General features: G+C 36.7%; 1 protein-coding gene across 5 annotated transcripts in view; it reads right to left on the bottom strand.

The window, feature by feature from the left end:
- Positions 1 to 890: 890 nt before the first annotated feature.
- Dop2r (dopamine D2-like receptor) overlaps positions 891 to 13,873 on the bottom strand; it is a 190,795-nt gene continuing 177,812 nt past the window's right edge. For 2 of the 5 annotated variants that reach the window (XM_070663351.1, XM_070663352.1), the window contains 3 exons: positions 13,343 to 13,537; positions 10,131 to 10,618; positions 2,369 to 9,219 (listed from right to left, as the gene is read on the bottom strand). In XM_070663351.1, coding sequence (XP_070519452.1) covers positions 9,011 to 9,219; positions 10,131 to 10,618; positions 13,343 to 13,537 — 892 coding nt within the window. In that variant the 3' untranslated portion in view covers positions 2,369 to 9,010. Of the gene's footprint in view, positions 1,235 to 2,368; positions 9,220 to 10,130; positions 10,619 to 13,342; positions 13,538 to 13,873 lie in introns of those variants that run through there. The other 3 variants (XR_011546372.1, XM_070663353.1, XM_070663354.1) reach the window with 3 other exon arrangements.

Raw genomic sequence — 13,873 nt, 5'->3', positions numbered from 1 at the left:
ACGTTGGCTAAAACAAATTGCGCTTGTTGAAATATCGAGCGTCGCGCGTGCTCACGTTAACATTGTTTATCTTTACGGAACATCCTCCGAGGAAGTGCATATAAAGAGAATTTAATTAAATTAATTGAAATTGCGTGAAACGAGATACACACGCGTGAATTCCAACTCGTAGGTTCGAAATAGGTGCACGTTTGCGGGTCGCGTATAGATTAAATTACATAACATTAAATGCAATTCTATGAAAATATAGGAGAAATTTAGAGTGCTCATTAAATTTCATTAAGGTTTAATTAAATTTAATTGCAAAAATTTATTTATACTATATACTGACAATGAGATTAATAGAATCTCACATATGAAAATTAAATGCAATTTAAAATTTAAAATAGCAATAACAATGGCAAAATAAATAGCGTAAAAATTATCAAAAAATATATTGCGACAATAGCTTATTCGAATATTTCGTAGTTTATCCCGTAATTTTTTATTAAATTTTATTATTTTTATTATAAAAAAAATGCTCAATGTTATTTCAAATGGGAATTGGATATCATCTTTAATAACGATGACTCTAGAACTTATAATTTCGAACTGCTTATGCGATGTATAAATTTAAAGTATTGAAGGTAAAACTGTTGTTACTCTGAAAAATAAAAAAAAAAAAAAAAATTAACTAAAAGTATTACTCTTATAGACACAATATATCATTTGTTAGTATTTATACTTTAATCGTGCTTAATTAAATTATAAGTGTATCAATAAGATTTATTGCTCTCTAAAATTATTGCATTTATTAATTTACTTTCATGACCAGTAATTAAAAAAAAAAAATTTTTTCTAAAGTAGAAAATAAATTATTTCAAACATAAAATAGATAATATTAAAAGCAGAAAAAAATTAGTTTTAAAATGTATTTTTTTTACGTAGAACAGAAAAAGTTTTCATACCAATTGCCAGCCACTTTCATACTAACTTTCATTTTACTATTTACTTGTCTATTTTCGTTTGATTCCTCTTCCATTTGTTCATCACACAGCCAAGTATCCCAATGCTCACACAGGTATAAAACGGCTGAAATCCACGGATACCTTTTATTTCTCAAACGTCCGTAAAAGTTGGCACCAAACGATTTCGTTGCAGATTGAATTTCGCCGGTGGCTGTGGTAGTTGGCCGCGACCATTGTCATTGAAGATTGCATTGAGCCAAGTCAATGTAGTCACACATGTTGGTAGACTGCAATAGGTTAAAAAAAATTGTCACATCTAGCGGCGAAAATTATCTGTCTGGAATAAACAATTAAATTTCACGAGAATATAAATAAAAATCAAACAAAGCTGTAAAAATTTTAAAACATTTTTTAGTAAGTTAATAAAAAAACTTAACATAATTATAACAAATTAATGTATTTTTAATGATTAATGTTTATGCTATTTAAATTGATTGCTTTAATGGCATTCCGTATTAACTTTTTTGATATTTTTACAAAGTATTAATATCTCGTTAGTGCGTTGCTTTATCAAATTTATGTTCACTGGAATTAGTCAAGCAGTTACGCAGAGTATGTATCTGTGCGTACCAGCCGATATTATTTTACGATTCGTGATTTAATGTGTGGTAAATTGCACATTTGTTTACAATTAAGTATTCCTTTCTTCTAATTTTTTTTTTTTCTTTGCACAATGAGTTACCTGACTAGAAGTCAGTTGTAAGTTTTACACTTAATTATGCTCCGCCGAGAATAATATAGGTTTATCTCGTTTTCCATTTCAGAATTTCTCCGCGCCGTAGAGTGAATAATCTACCGTCGGCTTATGTTAGATTACTTCATTCGTGCATTTTATGGAGATAGCATGAACGATTTAATTGCAAATTGGATCCGCCCGGGCTCTTTCGTTATTTTTCATTATTTTAACCGTAATTGAAACTGTTGCGATTACGAAGCCCTTTTATCATGTACGTTACCGAGTGCAGAGTCGCGACTCATTTTATACACGCGCCGCGTCGAAACTCATTAGCGATGTTATTTTACGCGGTATTCATTATAAAGCGACATACGTTGCAGAAACGAAATGCTTTACATATGCGCACCCTTATTTACTATTTTAAGTATTCATTCAAGTCAATCATATTTAAATTACAAATTTAATTACGCTCACGTCGCTCGTCTTAAAATATTAAACGGCCGAGAGGCAGAAAGAGACGTGGACCAAAGGTGAAAATAAGATCACTTTTAATTTATACTATAATTTATTACTTTTAACAAGTGTTCTCTGTTTTGTGTGTATGTACGTTTATGTTTGCATGTCTCTTCGTATCTCTCGCACTCTTTTAAGTATGTATAGGTATTGCCTTCAGTATACATACAGCGTTTTTTTTTCTTTTCTTTTTTTTTTTTTTTAATATATTTTTTACGTTCTTATTTTTCGCAGATTAAATCTCAGCAAATTAAAGGTTCTTTTCTTAAACCTATGCCCTGTATAGACCATTGGTGATAATAAATAAGAAATCCATAGGAAAACACAGCATCCGATCTCACGCATCGGCGTAACACGCGCGTACTTTACGTCGTATAATGTACTATGTATAATATATATATATGTATATATATTTTTTTCTCTCTTTCTCTCTCTTCTTTAACATTAGCACTCCAACACTTTCATCCCTAAAAGACAACGTACCGACGTGATCGTTTTGCACAAACACAAAGTTTCTGCAATTTACATTCAATCGCAAATCATCAGAAACTCCACCGTGCTTCCTCCACGCATACAAGTGTACACACGAACAGACGCAACATGTTCTCCAATTAGAACACATATTTACACAGATATACGGTGCTATGTTAACTCGCTTTCGGAAACTGTGACATCTTCACCCACGTGTCGTATATCGTAATGTGTGTATCGATACATATCATATACATGTCTCGCATATATGTACAGAGGAGGAAAGTATCAGGTTAGAAAAATACAGCCATTTTACTCAGAATTATAAGAAACTTTCTAACATCTTTCCAAGTGTCACGCTATAACAGAAGTCTAGGCTCACCTCTCTCTCTCACTCATTCTCTCCTCGCGCAAAATATGTTTGGCTACCCTTCGTTTCCTCGTCCGGCACCGTTTAATCTCGCGCTCGTTTGATTGGGATCTCGTCTGGGTCGGCTACGCATTTAGCACTAAATTCTAGCCAGCTGATACGTTTTCGCGTTTCATTAACCGGCCTCCGCGAGAGTGAGGCTTTGGTGACAGAGGCTTAGCACGGCGATAAACGCGACGTAAAACGGGGGATGAGAATACAATCCTCGAGTCTCGAGATCGACCGGAGCACGGATTTCGCGGGAACCGCGGTGAAATATGCACATACTTGTTCTCCGCGCTTCGTTAGCGATACGAAAAGCAAAGCGTGCGAACTTCGCTAATTAAGAAGCGATCGACTCCATTCGGGAGTCTCTTTACCCTTTGCAACAACGTTTAAGTGGCACATGGCGCGATCTACGAAGGTAAAGACGAGACGGCGGGGTGGCCCCCGTTGGGGAACAAGTCAAGGGATGATCGGTCGACAAGCGAGAGAGAGAAAGTCGACAAACTTTCCGACGGAGTTATGAAAAGGACTTAAAACTTCACAGCCGGCTTGCGCGGATTCATTGTGGCCGAAGCGGCTTAAGTAGATTTTATATCTTTCGGAGGTTTACATAAATTAAAAGAGTTATCCCCGAATTGAAACCCGCGGCTTTAAGCCGCCGGGCCGGTTCTCTTTTCGCTTCCGGCATCAAACTGTATTTCATTCCACGGAGTCGTTTTTCTGTTCCTTTCTGAGAAACTTTAAACGTTATCGTAACGTGGATATTGTCTTGCGCATTGCCAAATGTCGCTGTTATCTCTTGTCGCGCGGAGAAAAAAAAAAAAAAAAAAAAAAAAAATGAACAGGGTTGAATGTAGACGGCGAAACTTGCAACGGCAGAACTCGTGAGATCGCGAGAGATTTTCATCTTTGTAACGTCATTTCGCGGGAAGACTTTACAAATTTATCATCAATCTCTATTAGTTACATCTATTATTAGATTGCATATTACTCTAAATAGGGCAAATACGCGGAACCGATTATACAAAACAGCGAAACGGAGAGAGCGTTATTAGCGTATTAAAAGGGAAACCGTGTCGCATGATTATTTCAGTCGCGAAGCTCATTTGACACAATGACGTACAGAATTAAACTAACGAAGCAATTTCTCGCTTTGGAAAAACCGTCCGCGCGAAGTGCTCGCCGATCACGACGAACGGCGAGTGTCGTTCGATTCTGCGGCTGGACGTTTGTCAAGCACGAGCACACGTGTCATTTATCGCAAATGACCGCGCACTCGTCCGAGCTTCACGCGGGCATGAAACGTACGCAAAACTGCGTTTCACGTAGAACAACTCGATTGGATCGACGTCGTAAACCGCGCCATATGTAACGCGAAGCTGTACGTAACGATAGGATTGACGGTACCATTCGAGTAGAATATTTACAAATATACATCGGAGGCTTAGAGCTACGTCATACAGCATTCAAAAAATCCAGTAAAAAGCTTTGATTGTAGACGTTATTGCAATAACACGGATGCGTGTGACGTACATCGAAACGGGCTATACCATGGTTTGCTCACAACGCTCCGGGCCGTGCAAAAATTCAGATCTGAATTGATCAAACTGTATTGTATACGCTTCACATAATGTAAAAAAAACAACCTTAAGATAAAAATAAGGTTCTGCTTAATCAAAAGATTTGCACGGTCTTGTTAATCGATTTCTAGAATAGAAATAAATTTAAGTAAAATTAATCGACTCGTTAATAATTCTTTTCAGGAAGTAATTCGTTTGCGGAATCTCATACACTTAAATTCCAAACACGTCAATTTCTTAAATTTGAACACACTTCCAATGTGATTTTACGAATTTTAACTGCAGAGATAAAAGTCGTTTGTCAACGCACAAAATTGGAACAAATTCATCGGCTTTAGCATAGATCTTTTAACACGAAATTGACAGCGTCAATTTTGTTCAAACGGTTGCAATCAAACGCTGATATATGTAAATGTCGAGTAAAAAAAATGTCGTTAAATTTTGTTTATTAAGAAATTGGTTTTTGAAGAAAAAGTTTCCAGACAAGAAGAAATGGTAGCGCTCGATATTTAAGCAATGAACACAATTACGTTCGGTCGATTGATTTTATGCACTTGGCATCAAGCCGCTACCGTGTTTTTTTCTTTTTTGCTAATCTAATTAATATTACGTCTTCAACAATTCCATATGAATGGATTGCAAACTACTACCATGAGATTTCTCTTTCTTTCTCTCTCTCTTTTTTTATATTCTTCCCATTTTTTCTAGACGCAAGTTTAATAACCGTTATCGTAAGCTATAACTGTATTGTATATTATTTAATCTCATTGCTCACTCTCTATGAATGTCATTGAAATAATTAATTATATTATACATGCTCTTTCAGATATGCGCTAATCAATTCGCTCATATTTGGAATTTGATGAAATTACCGCATTTTCGACATAAACGTGATTTGAGATGCTCACATTACGGTCGATCAAATATTAATTGAAACTTCGCAACTGTGAGGAAAGTCATGAAACTCCGCGCAGGTTAATCAAACACAGGACATAAATCGTGCTTACTCTGCTTCCTCTCTCTTTCTCTCTCATAAAGATATGTTTGTTTATTCTCATTAATTCAAACGACGAATTTAACTATTAACACATATCATAAGCAAAATTGTATTATAACCCTTAATAGTAAAATCTATTACTGTTGATCCACATTGTCTATCAGTTTAATAAAAAAGTTTTAAGAATACCTACATAGTCGCACTAATTATTAAAAAAGAATAAAAAAAATAAAAACAAATAGAGCAAAGATAATGTAGCGTAGAATCAATTCATTCAATTGATCGATTCGTATGCAGCTACTGCGCCGCGTACCCGTACTTGATATGTTTATAAATTTGGCCACGGTGAGTTTCATGCCTGACCAACAAAACAAAGAATGCGAAAAACCGTCGAAACTTAGAACACGTATCGCGAGAAGCTCAACACAACTTTCGCCTGAACAAAAATCTCTCGAACGTAACCCGAGACCGATAACGAACTTCACGCCAAGCGTTTCGCTTTTATTTTATATCTATTTTTATTTACAAGGTTTAACTTTTACTAGTTTATTTTATTTTATTTTTTTTTTACTCTGTGTATGGTATATTAATTTCACTCTGCACTGTACTGTGTCTTTATGCTTTAGATTTTAGAAGAAACCAATACTCTGCGATAGTTTACATTTATATATCACGAACTCGTAAATCCCGATGTTGCGCTTCCGCGCTCGATCGAGCCGCGAAACCGAGAATTGTATTTCCGATCTTCGTGTACGCCGTCATTGTTTCAAGTCCACCTGATTATTCATACGATTTCTAACTGGTGGCATTGGTTGGTATCGGAATATCGCGACAAATCCTACCATATCAAAGCGCGCCGAAGCGGTTGAACCAAGTTTCGGAATTTCGCTGTTAGATCGAACTTATACAATGCTCGCAAGTCAAACCTGTATATATGCGTCGCGGCAAAATCGTAAAATAGTATACATCAGTGGTTTCCAATCCCTGCATATTCATGCTCCGATTATTACTTATGTATTTGCTGCTTATTACATAAATTTTTTGCAACTAAGTGTTCCATGACGTAACACAAAATTCCCTTATAATATACAAGAACTCGTCTGCATTTTATCAGTATTCGTAAACTCTGTATTTCGTAAAATATATATTTGCTTATATGGTTTGATTTTAAGAAATTTTTGCCGCGATAATTTGATTGCGATTCAATCACTATCTTCATAAAGCGTTTAATTGTTACTAATTAAGTTATACAAAATATCTTGCAAGTTAATGACTGTTTAAAGATTTTTACATAAGAAATGAATAAAATAAATTTGTATTATAATGGGGGATCAATATAAGAGATGATAGGAGCACTGAATTTGAGAAACCCTGAGAAACTCGTATAGTATAAATATCGAGAGAATAAGTTCTTCTTATTTTTTTTTTCCTTTAATACCAAAAATTTTTTTTTAAAGGCGAATATTTAATAGTGAATTTATATTTATTCTCATAAAAGCGTGCGTTTTCCCAAAAATAAAGATTATAGTTCCAAAAATGTTAATCAATTATTTCTCTCTTAAATATTCACGTGTTCAGAAAAATATCGTATTTTCGTGGCGCAGCCGAATTTTAATAAATATTTTGCTAACTCGGAAATAATTATATTCATCGACATTTGATAACTTGAATAACTCATTGAAGAGTGTTCAAACTAACGTTTCCAAGATACACTGTTCCCAAAAGTTAATCTCCCATGTCGTCCTAAAACTTCTTCGCGCTTGATGTCACCCTGTATATCGTAAAAGGACGTAAATTTATATATATATATATATATATATTTTCCTTTCTTTCTTTCTCTTTTTCATTTCCTAATTTTCTATGTATACCGAAATATAAATACATATAATTACACTGCGCACATAAGTGTGTATAGCACGTTTTCTATCGTCGTACAAACGGCGATCTCGGTTGCTTTTGCTTTGAGCGAAAAAATATTGCTATAACGTATATTCTACGTGTAATACTGTCGTGGCGTACTTAATCAGCAAGATAGAGACATATATTAATATATGCTCGCATAATAAATACACCTCTAACAACTTTAACTCTTTAATTCGATTTTCCGCCTTCCCCCCAGCCTCTCTCATTTTCTTTCTCTCTCTTTGTTTTCTTTTTCCCTATAGAATCTCGAGATTATCTGTTTTCACGAACTTAAATTATTCTTCCGGGAGTGTAACCGCTCTTACGAACGAGCGATTATTACACTTCGACGGAGAGCTAGCCTGTCTCTAACGAGTCCTTCGGGCCCCGTAAACGTTTTCCGCATGTAATTTGTACAGATTACCTAAATTTCCTGCTAATTTGCGCGCGATACCGCACGGTTGATCGACGCGGAGTGTTTGCTTTTGCTTCGCAAAACCTTACTTAGCAATTACTTGAGCTACCCGTGCGAGAATTCGACTCCAACGTTCGTTTACGTACACTCACCGTCAGGAATGGCGTTCGTGGTGCTGCGACGACGGCTAGTGTAAGGGATCTTGGCGTGGGGTGCATCAAATCTTACACGAAGCGCGCGCGGAGATGTGTTGCGAAGCACCGGTCACAGAGGAATGAGAGGGAGCGCGGCCTCCTACGCCTTCCCGCACTCGGCGGCCGAGAGTGGGGGAAGTCACGTACGCCAGCCGCCGTCGCCGCTCCTCGCAGCAAATGCCATATCTGCTTTTCAGTGTACATATTATATGCACGTCTTCACAGCGCGTCATGCCACGATAGTTCGATATCACAGTGCGCGCATTTTCACACACATAGATGCAATAAGTCGCTGCTGATAACAACGAATTTATTAGTGCACAGTTTTTGCTGTGAGATTGCGTGTCAATGTTATCCAAGTAAAATAGTATTTTTGTCACTTTTTAATCACGTAAATATGTAATGATCAATGCGTAATTTCTTACAGTATTACATATTCAAGTCTTGAGTGTCATATATTAAAATAAAAATGTTAATATTAAAATATTAATTTTCATAAATTATTTTTGATGCAACGCTGTGTAATGTTAATCGGGGAATGAGTAATGCCTCTACTTTCTTTTCTGTATCGCAAATTTCTTAAGCACTTAAATGTAGGAAATATTTTATAAAACCGAGCTTTTCTTATTTGTTTGGAGAACTATTGACACGCAACGGAACGCGAAAACCGATAGGCAAACGCAGCTGCTAAGGTTTCAAATACAAGAACAACAGTACCTGTTGCGAGCTTGCCAAGCTCCTATAGTCTCGTTGTTACATCACAAATACGACGGTTCACATCGAGTTACATTTGTTGTCCTGCTCCTCTTCTTCAGCGATGGGGACAGGTAAATCGCTCGCTTATACGCTGATCAGTTTGCGGAAGGCCTTACGGAATTCGGGGTTGAACACAGTGTATATTACGGGATTCACGAAACTATTCATGTAACCCAACCAGGAAGTAACGATGAAGGCTGTAACACCGGGCTGACAAGCCTTTGTCAGCTTCGTGCAGATTGCGTCCATGATGTTGCAAGTGAAGAAGGGCACCCAGCATATTAGAAACACACCTGTGACATTTATTATGTTAATGAAAGTCATTTATATTCAATGAAATAAATACACTTAATTTCACAAATAATTCATATACACGATTTTTACATTAAAAAAAATATGGCATTTAAAAAATGTAAAAATAACAAATTTATTTGTTATTTATAATGTAATATTTATTTCAGAATTTATAGAATTTATACGTTCTAAATTAACCATTATTATTTCGATAAAGTGAACGCTTTGAGCTTTAGCATTTTGTTTGTAAAATACATTCTGATAACAACTTTAATACAGCAAGCACCGCAGAAACTTTCAATGTTATTAACTTACCCTTTGACGTCTTATATATCAGAAATATTTGTTGCAAAGTACAAACTATCTATTTAATCCTTTCTGCTCTCATTTAATCTTGCAGTGGACTTTATTCAAAACAGATTCGACGAGCTTTAGAGCTATTTAATACCAAGATTTTCATATTGATAAAGAAAAATCAAAACTTTTTTATTTATAATAATACGCGATAAAATCTCCGTAATATTTTCTCGTATTATAATTTTAATGTTTTAATATTCAAGTAATGTGCATTTCCAGCAATAAATTTTGCAACTCCGTATTGACATTTATTTCTGCTTATTTACTACTCGTGAGAAATAGTTACAAAGATAAATCGCTTGATCCGATCGAATTCTCATGCTGGACATGTAACTAATCTCCCGATCATTCGACGTTTCTCTTAAACCATTCGTCTATCTATCCAGCCACGTTCGAACTTTCACGAATGTACCGGAGATGAAGATCCATTTTTAGGTATGCTACTCTTTCTCGTTCTCTTTTAAAACTTGTGAACTTGTGATCTCATCAACAACAAATGCGAAACAGAGTAAGTTGAACTACTTATCAATTCAAAGGCACACAAGCAACTTACCTAACACAATCGCTAGAGTCTTCGTGGCCTTGCGCTCTTTCTTGGCTGAGCTCTTCTCCCTCTTCTTTTTACTAGCCTTGTTGGCCTTGTATATTGTGAACCTTGACCCGGACGACGCGTTTTTTCGGTCCTTTTTACAGGTGGATGAAAGAACGCTGGGTGTCCTGGCGAGCTGCAGCGGCAGGAGTGAGCCAGCACTCTTTAACCGCTTCAGCTCCTGCTTGTTCGCACCGCCGTTGTTACCATTCCTCTTCGTTTGCGTGGACGATGACACGCTGGTTGGGCCTCGCGTTGGCGGAGGCGACGACGAAGTCGACGAGGACGGCGGGCCTGACGTAATCCGCGGATTCGGGCTTGGGCTTGAATTCGTCTCGAGTGGCTCGTGAATCATTGTGCTACTCGCTGCACCATCGTATCCTCCAGAGTCCTGACGCGGTACGTGCGATGCTCCGGTTAGCTGAGCCTGCGCCACCGCACTGAAACGACAACTACCATTCGAGTGTCAGAAAAACCCAGACTCGCCCGCTTTACGTTAAAATTTTAAGTCCGCATTATCAATTTTTATCTAGTTGAAAATCCGAGACTTTGTGATAGAGACGCAATGAAATAAATTATATTATCTTTTCTTTTTTTTTTTTTTTTAATGTAATTTTTAAAAAGCATAATCTGAAATAAAAAGATGCGGTTATTAAAGTTATCGATTATTGTTAAGTTGCATCTTGTGCAAAAATCTATCTTTTGCAGCAATGAAAAATCTCATGCACATCAAATTATACAATAGTGTCACTTGGGTTGAGTGCTGAGAATACACGTTAATTAATAACCGTGAAATGTCTACGTGCGCGACGTTGATTGACCCATTTTCAAAGGTAATGCGAGTGGTTAGATATAAATTGTTGGCGGACACCGGTACAAAGAGGCCACCCCATTGCGATTAGCTCGCGAACTTCCGGATTACTATCGAGGCAACGAGTTTCCGTTAAACAAGTGCTATACGCTGGCTTTGAATAAAGGTTTGGAAATTGATAGAGAGAAGGTGAGAGCACGTAAATTCTCACAGGTCTAAATGTTTTCCGCCCCCCGCTGTATCGCGATTGTCGAAAAAACAACGAAAATAATTACGAGGTCATCGGCTTTTCATCGCTCGGCTTCCTCCTCTCATTCTTTTTCTCTCGATCTGCGAATTTTTTTTTGCTTTGCTCTATCGTCCAACGGCCCGAACTTTCAAACGTCCAACTTGTCAGCCGTCCCGAATATCGACGTGCCTTCCTGTCCGAGTTTTCCGATCGGGCGAAGTTTCGACATCATACTAAATTGTCTTCGCCTCTTTATCCGTTCCAGATAAATTACCGAAAGGTGCTTTCAAAACTATTTTATTTCAAATAATAATAAAAAAAGACGATAAAAATGTATTTAACCACGAACGATGTTTAAAAAAAGTCTGTAATTAATAATTATCTGAAAAACGCATATTATCTTCGATCGATTTATAAGTAAGATTCAAGAGATTATTTCATAATATAAAACTCAAAATAAATCTTGTAATTTAATTTTTAAAAATATATACACTTTGCTACTACACTGCAAGTGTATTAGTATCATACTTTGAAAGAACAGGTCGGAACAGTGATCACAGCTTGTTCGTAAAGAATCCGCAATTATTCTCACGTTACAGATAATCTGAAGAGGACTTGAAACAGAAAGGATACAAACCCACAAACTTTGCGACACGCGAGGCAGAAGTAATATCCTCTTAATTGAAGACTTCCAATTGGCCAATTAAACGGCAGACCGAAACTTTTGATTGACTCAAAGCTTTTTTGTGTTCTTTAGAAAACGTAGGAAAATAATTGTAGCTCCCTGTATACTCGCGTTGTTTCATCTGTCTGCTTTATTTAACGGATCACTTTTTATCTTTTCTACTGCTAACCGTTTAATGGATATTTTGCAAATTTCGTTTATTGCACAACGTTAATCTAAAAAAAAAAAAAAAAAATATTAATACAATATCAAGAAAGTTCATGAGCTTGCTTGATAAAATTTTTCTAAATATGCAAATCTAACTGTATAAAATTTAATTTAATTTTTAATAAATTCTTTAAATTTCTTTAAATGTCACGTTGCTATACTTTCCTCAAACGCGCAAGTCGTAGCTAAAAAGAATTAGAAAAGGAAGCTACTGTATGATAATGATACAGACGACCTCGTATCATTTTGAATGGAGCATAATAAAAAGAAATGTGAACATTTCTCCACTCTGCCGCGATACGGATAAATGGAATATGGTATAATCATCTCTTTTGTCTTTTAAATATCCTCAACTTTTTAAGCATTCGTTTTATTCCTCGAGAAATTCAGCAAAAGCAGATGGAAAGAAAAATTGTATTTTAGTTATACAGTTACGCTGATATCGATATAAGTATTTTTATAAGTTCCAACGTTTCCCTCCGCAGTTCACGTAAAATAAACCTAATTTTATGGGCTCGTCGTACATTAATATTGACTATAATATTCGGCGTATAAATTCTTTTATCACGCGTTACACTGCTTAGAAAGCAAGGCACTTAAACAAAAAGCTCGAATGGCTTTCGATCGTGCGATATTTTCTCACCACTCCCGCATTTCTATTCGTAAGATAAACAGATAGTAAGCACGTAGCTAACCTTGATGCCACACGTGGCCAAAAAGTAAGTGGTATTTCAGAAATAAAGCTTTCGGTCGATGTGATTTTGTTTCTACGATCAGTGATTTGTTCGCGGATAGTGTTTCTAAACAAAACATTGCGCACAGTACTCAAAACTGCCTAGGAGAGCTACCATGCCTCGACGGCGTAAACTAGTGGTAGATTTTATTTTTTATTAAAAAAAAAAAAATATTTTAGTAAAGTTTGATTTATTAAGGACCTCGTTCACACATTAGAGAATTTTATTTTTTGTTTTTTTTTTCTTTTTAATTTAACTTTATATCGCACTGTTATCGCAAAGAGATGCACATTTCAAACTAAGCGACACTAACAATCGCGATAGACGGTAATCGTTTCAGAGACAACGCGTCCGCGCGGCTTTTACCATTGATATGACGAATCGCGTCGCATAACGTCGTGACAATACGATCGAATATCGTTGAAAGAAAATTCCGACATTTTCCTTTCATTCGGGGGTGCGTGACGGGAAAGTGAAGGAACGAGTGATAAGAAGATATGAAATTCTTACGCTGCTTCCTCGACGACCGTGGCTAAAAAGAATTCCGTGCTCTTGTCGTTGGAGATGACGACGACGGGATCGAGAGGCGTCTCATCCTCATCCTCGTTGCTGCCGGAAGCGGTGTTCGTCGGCTCCTCGATCCCCGGTGCCACCAGGGCGGCCGCCCCCAGCGCCGTTTCCGCAAACCTTGCCACAGAATACCCACTACGTGATCTTAGTCAAAAGCCTCTAGAAAAGCCTCTACACCTATCATGCACTTCCTTGTTTATCCAGCATCCCCCAGCGTTATTCCAGCAAGTAGCGTATCTATCATGCACAAAGCGACGACACGCTTTTTGACAGTACCTGCAAGATCCTGAGTGACAGAGCGCCGCTGTTTCCTTTTTGTCCGGCGAAAGTCTCAAACGAGTCTTTAATTTCGTATGACACGGCGATCAAGTCGAAATATCGTTAGAAATGGCAAGATTTTTTTTCTCTTTAATTTTAAATATAGCAAATACGTAATTGAATAAATATCTTTTTTCCTTAATTTCGTTTTAA

The sequence above is a fragment of the Cardiocondyla obscurior genome, linkage group LG11 (genome assembly GCF_019399895.1).
Source record: "Cardiocondyla obscurior isolate alpha-2009 linkage group LG11, Cobs3.1, whole genome shotgun sequence".
In the NCBI taxonomy this organism is placed as follows: Eukaryota; Metazoa; Arthropoda; class Insecta; order Hymenoptera; family Formicidae; genus Cardiocondyla; species Cardiocondyla obscurior.
The sequence above is the reverse complement of the archived record's forward strand: the minus strand, read 5'-3'. Positions and strand labels throughout refer to the sequence as shown.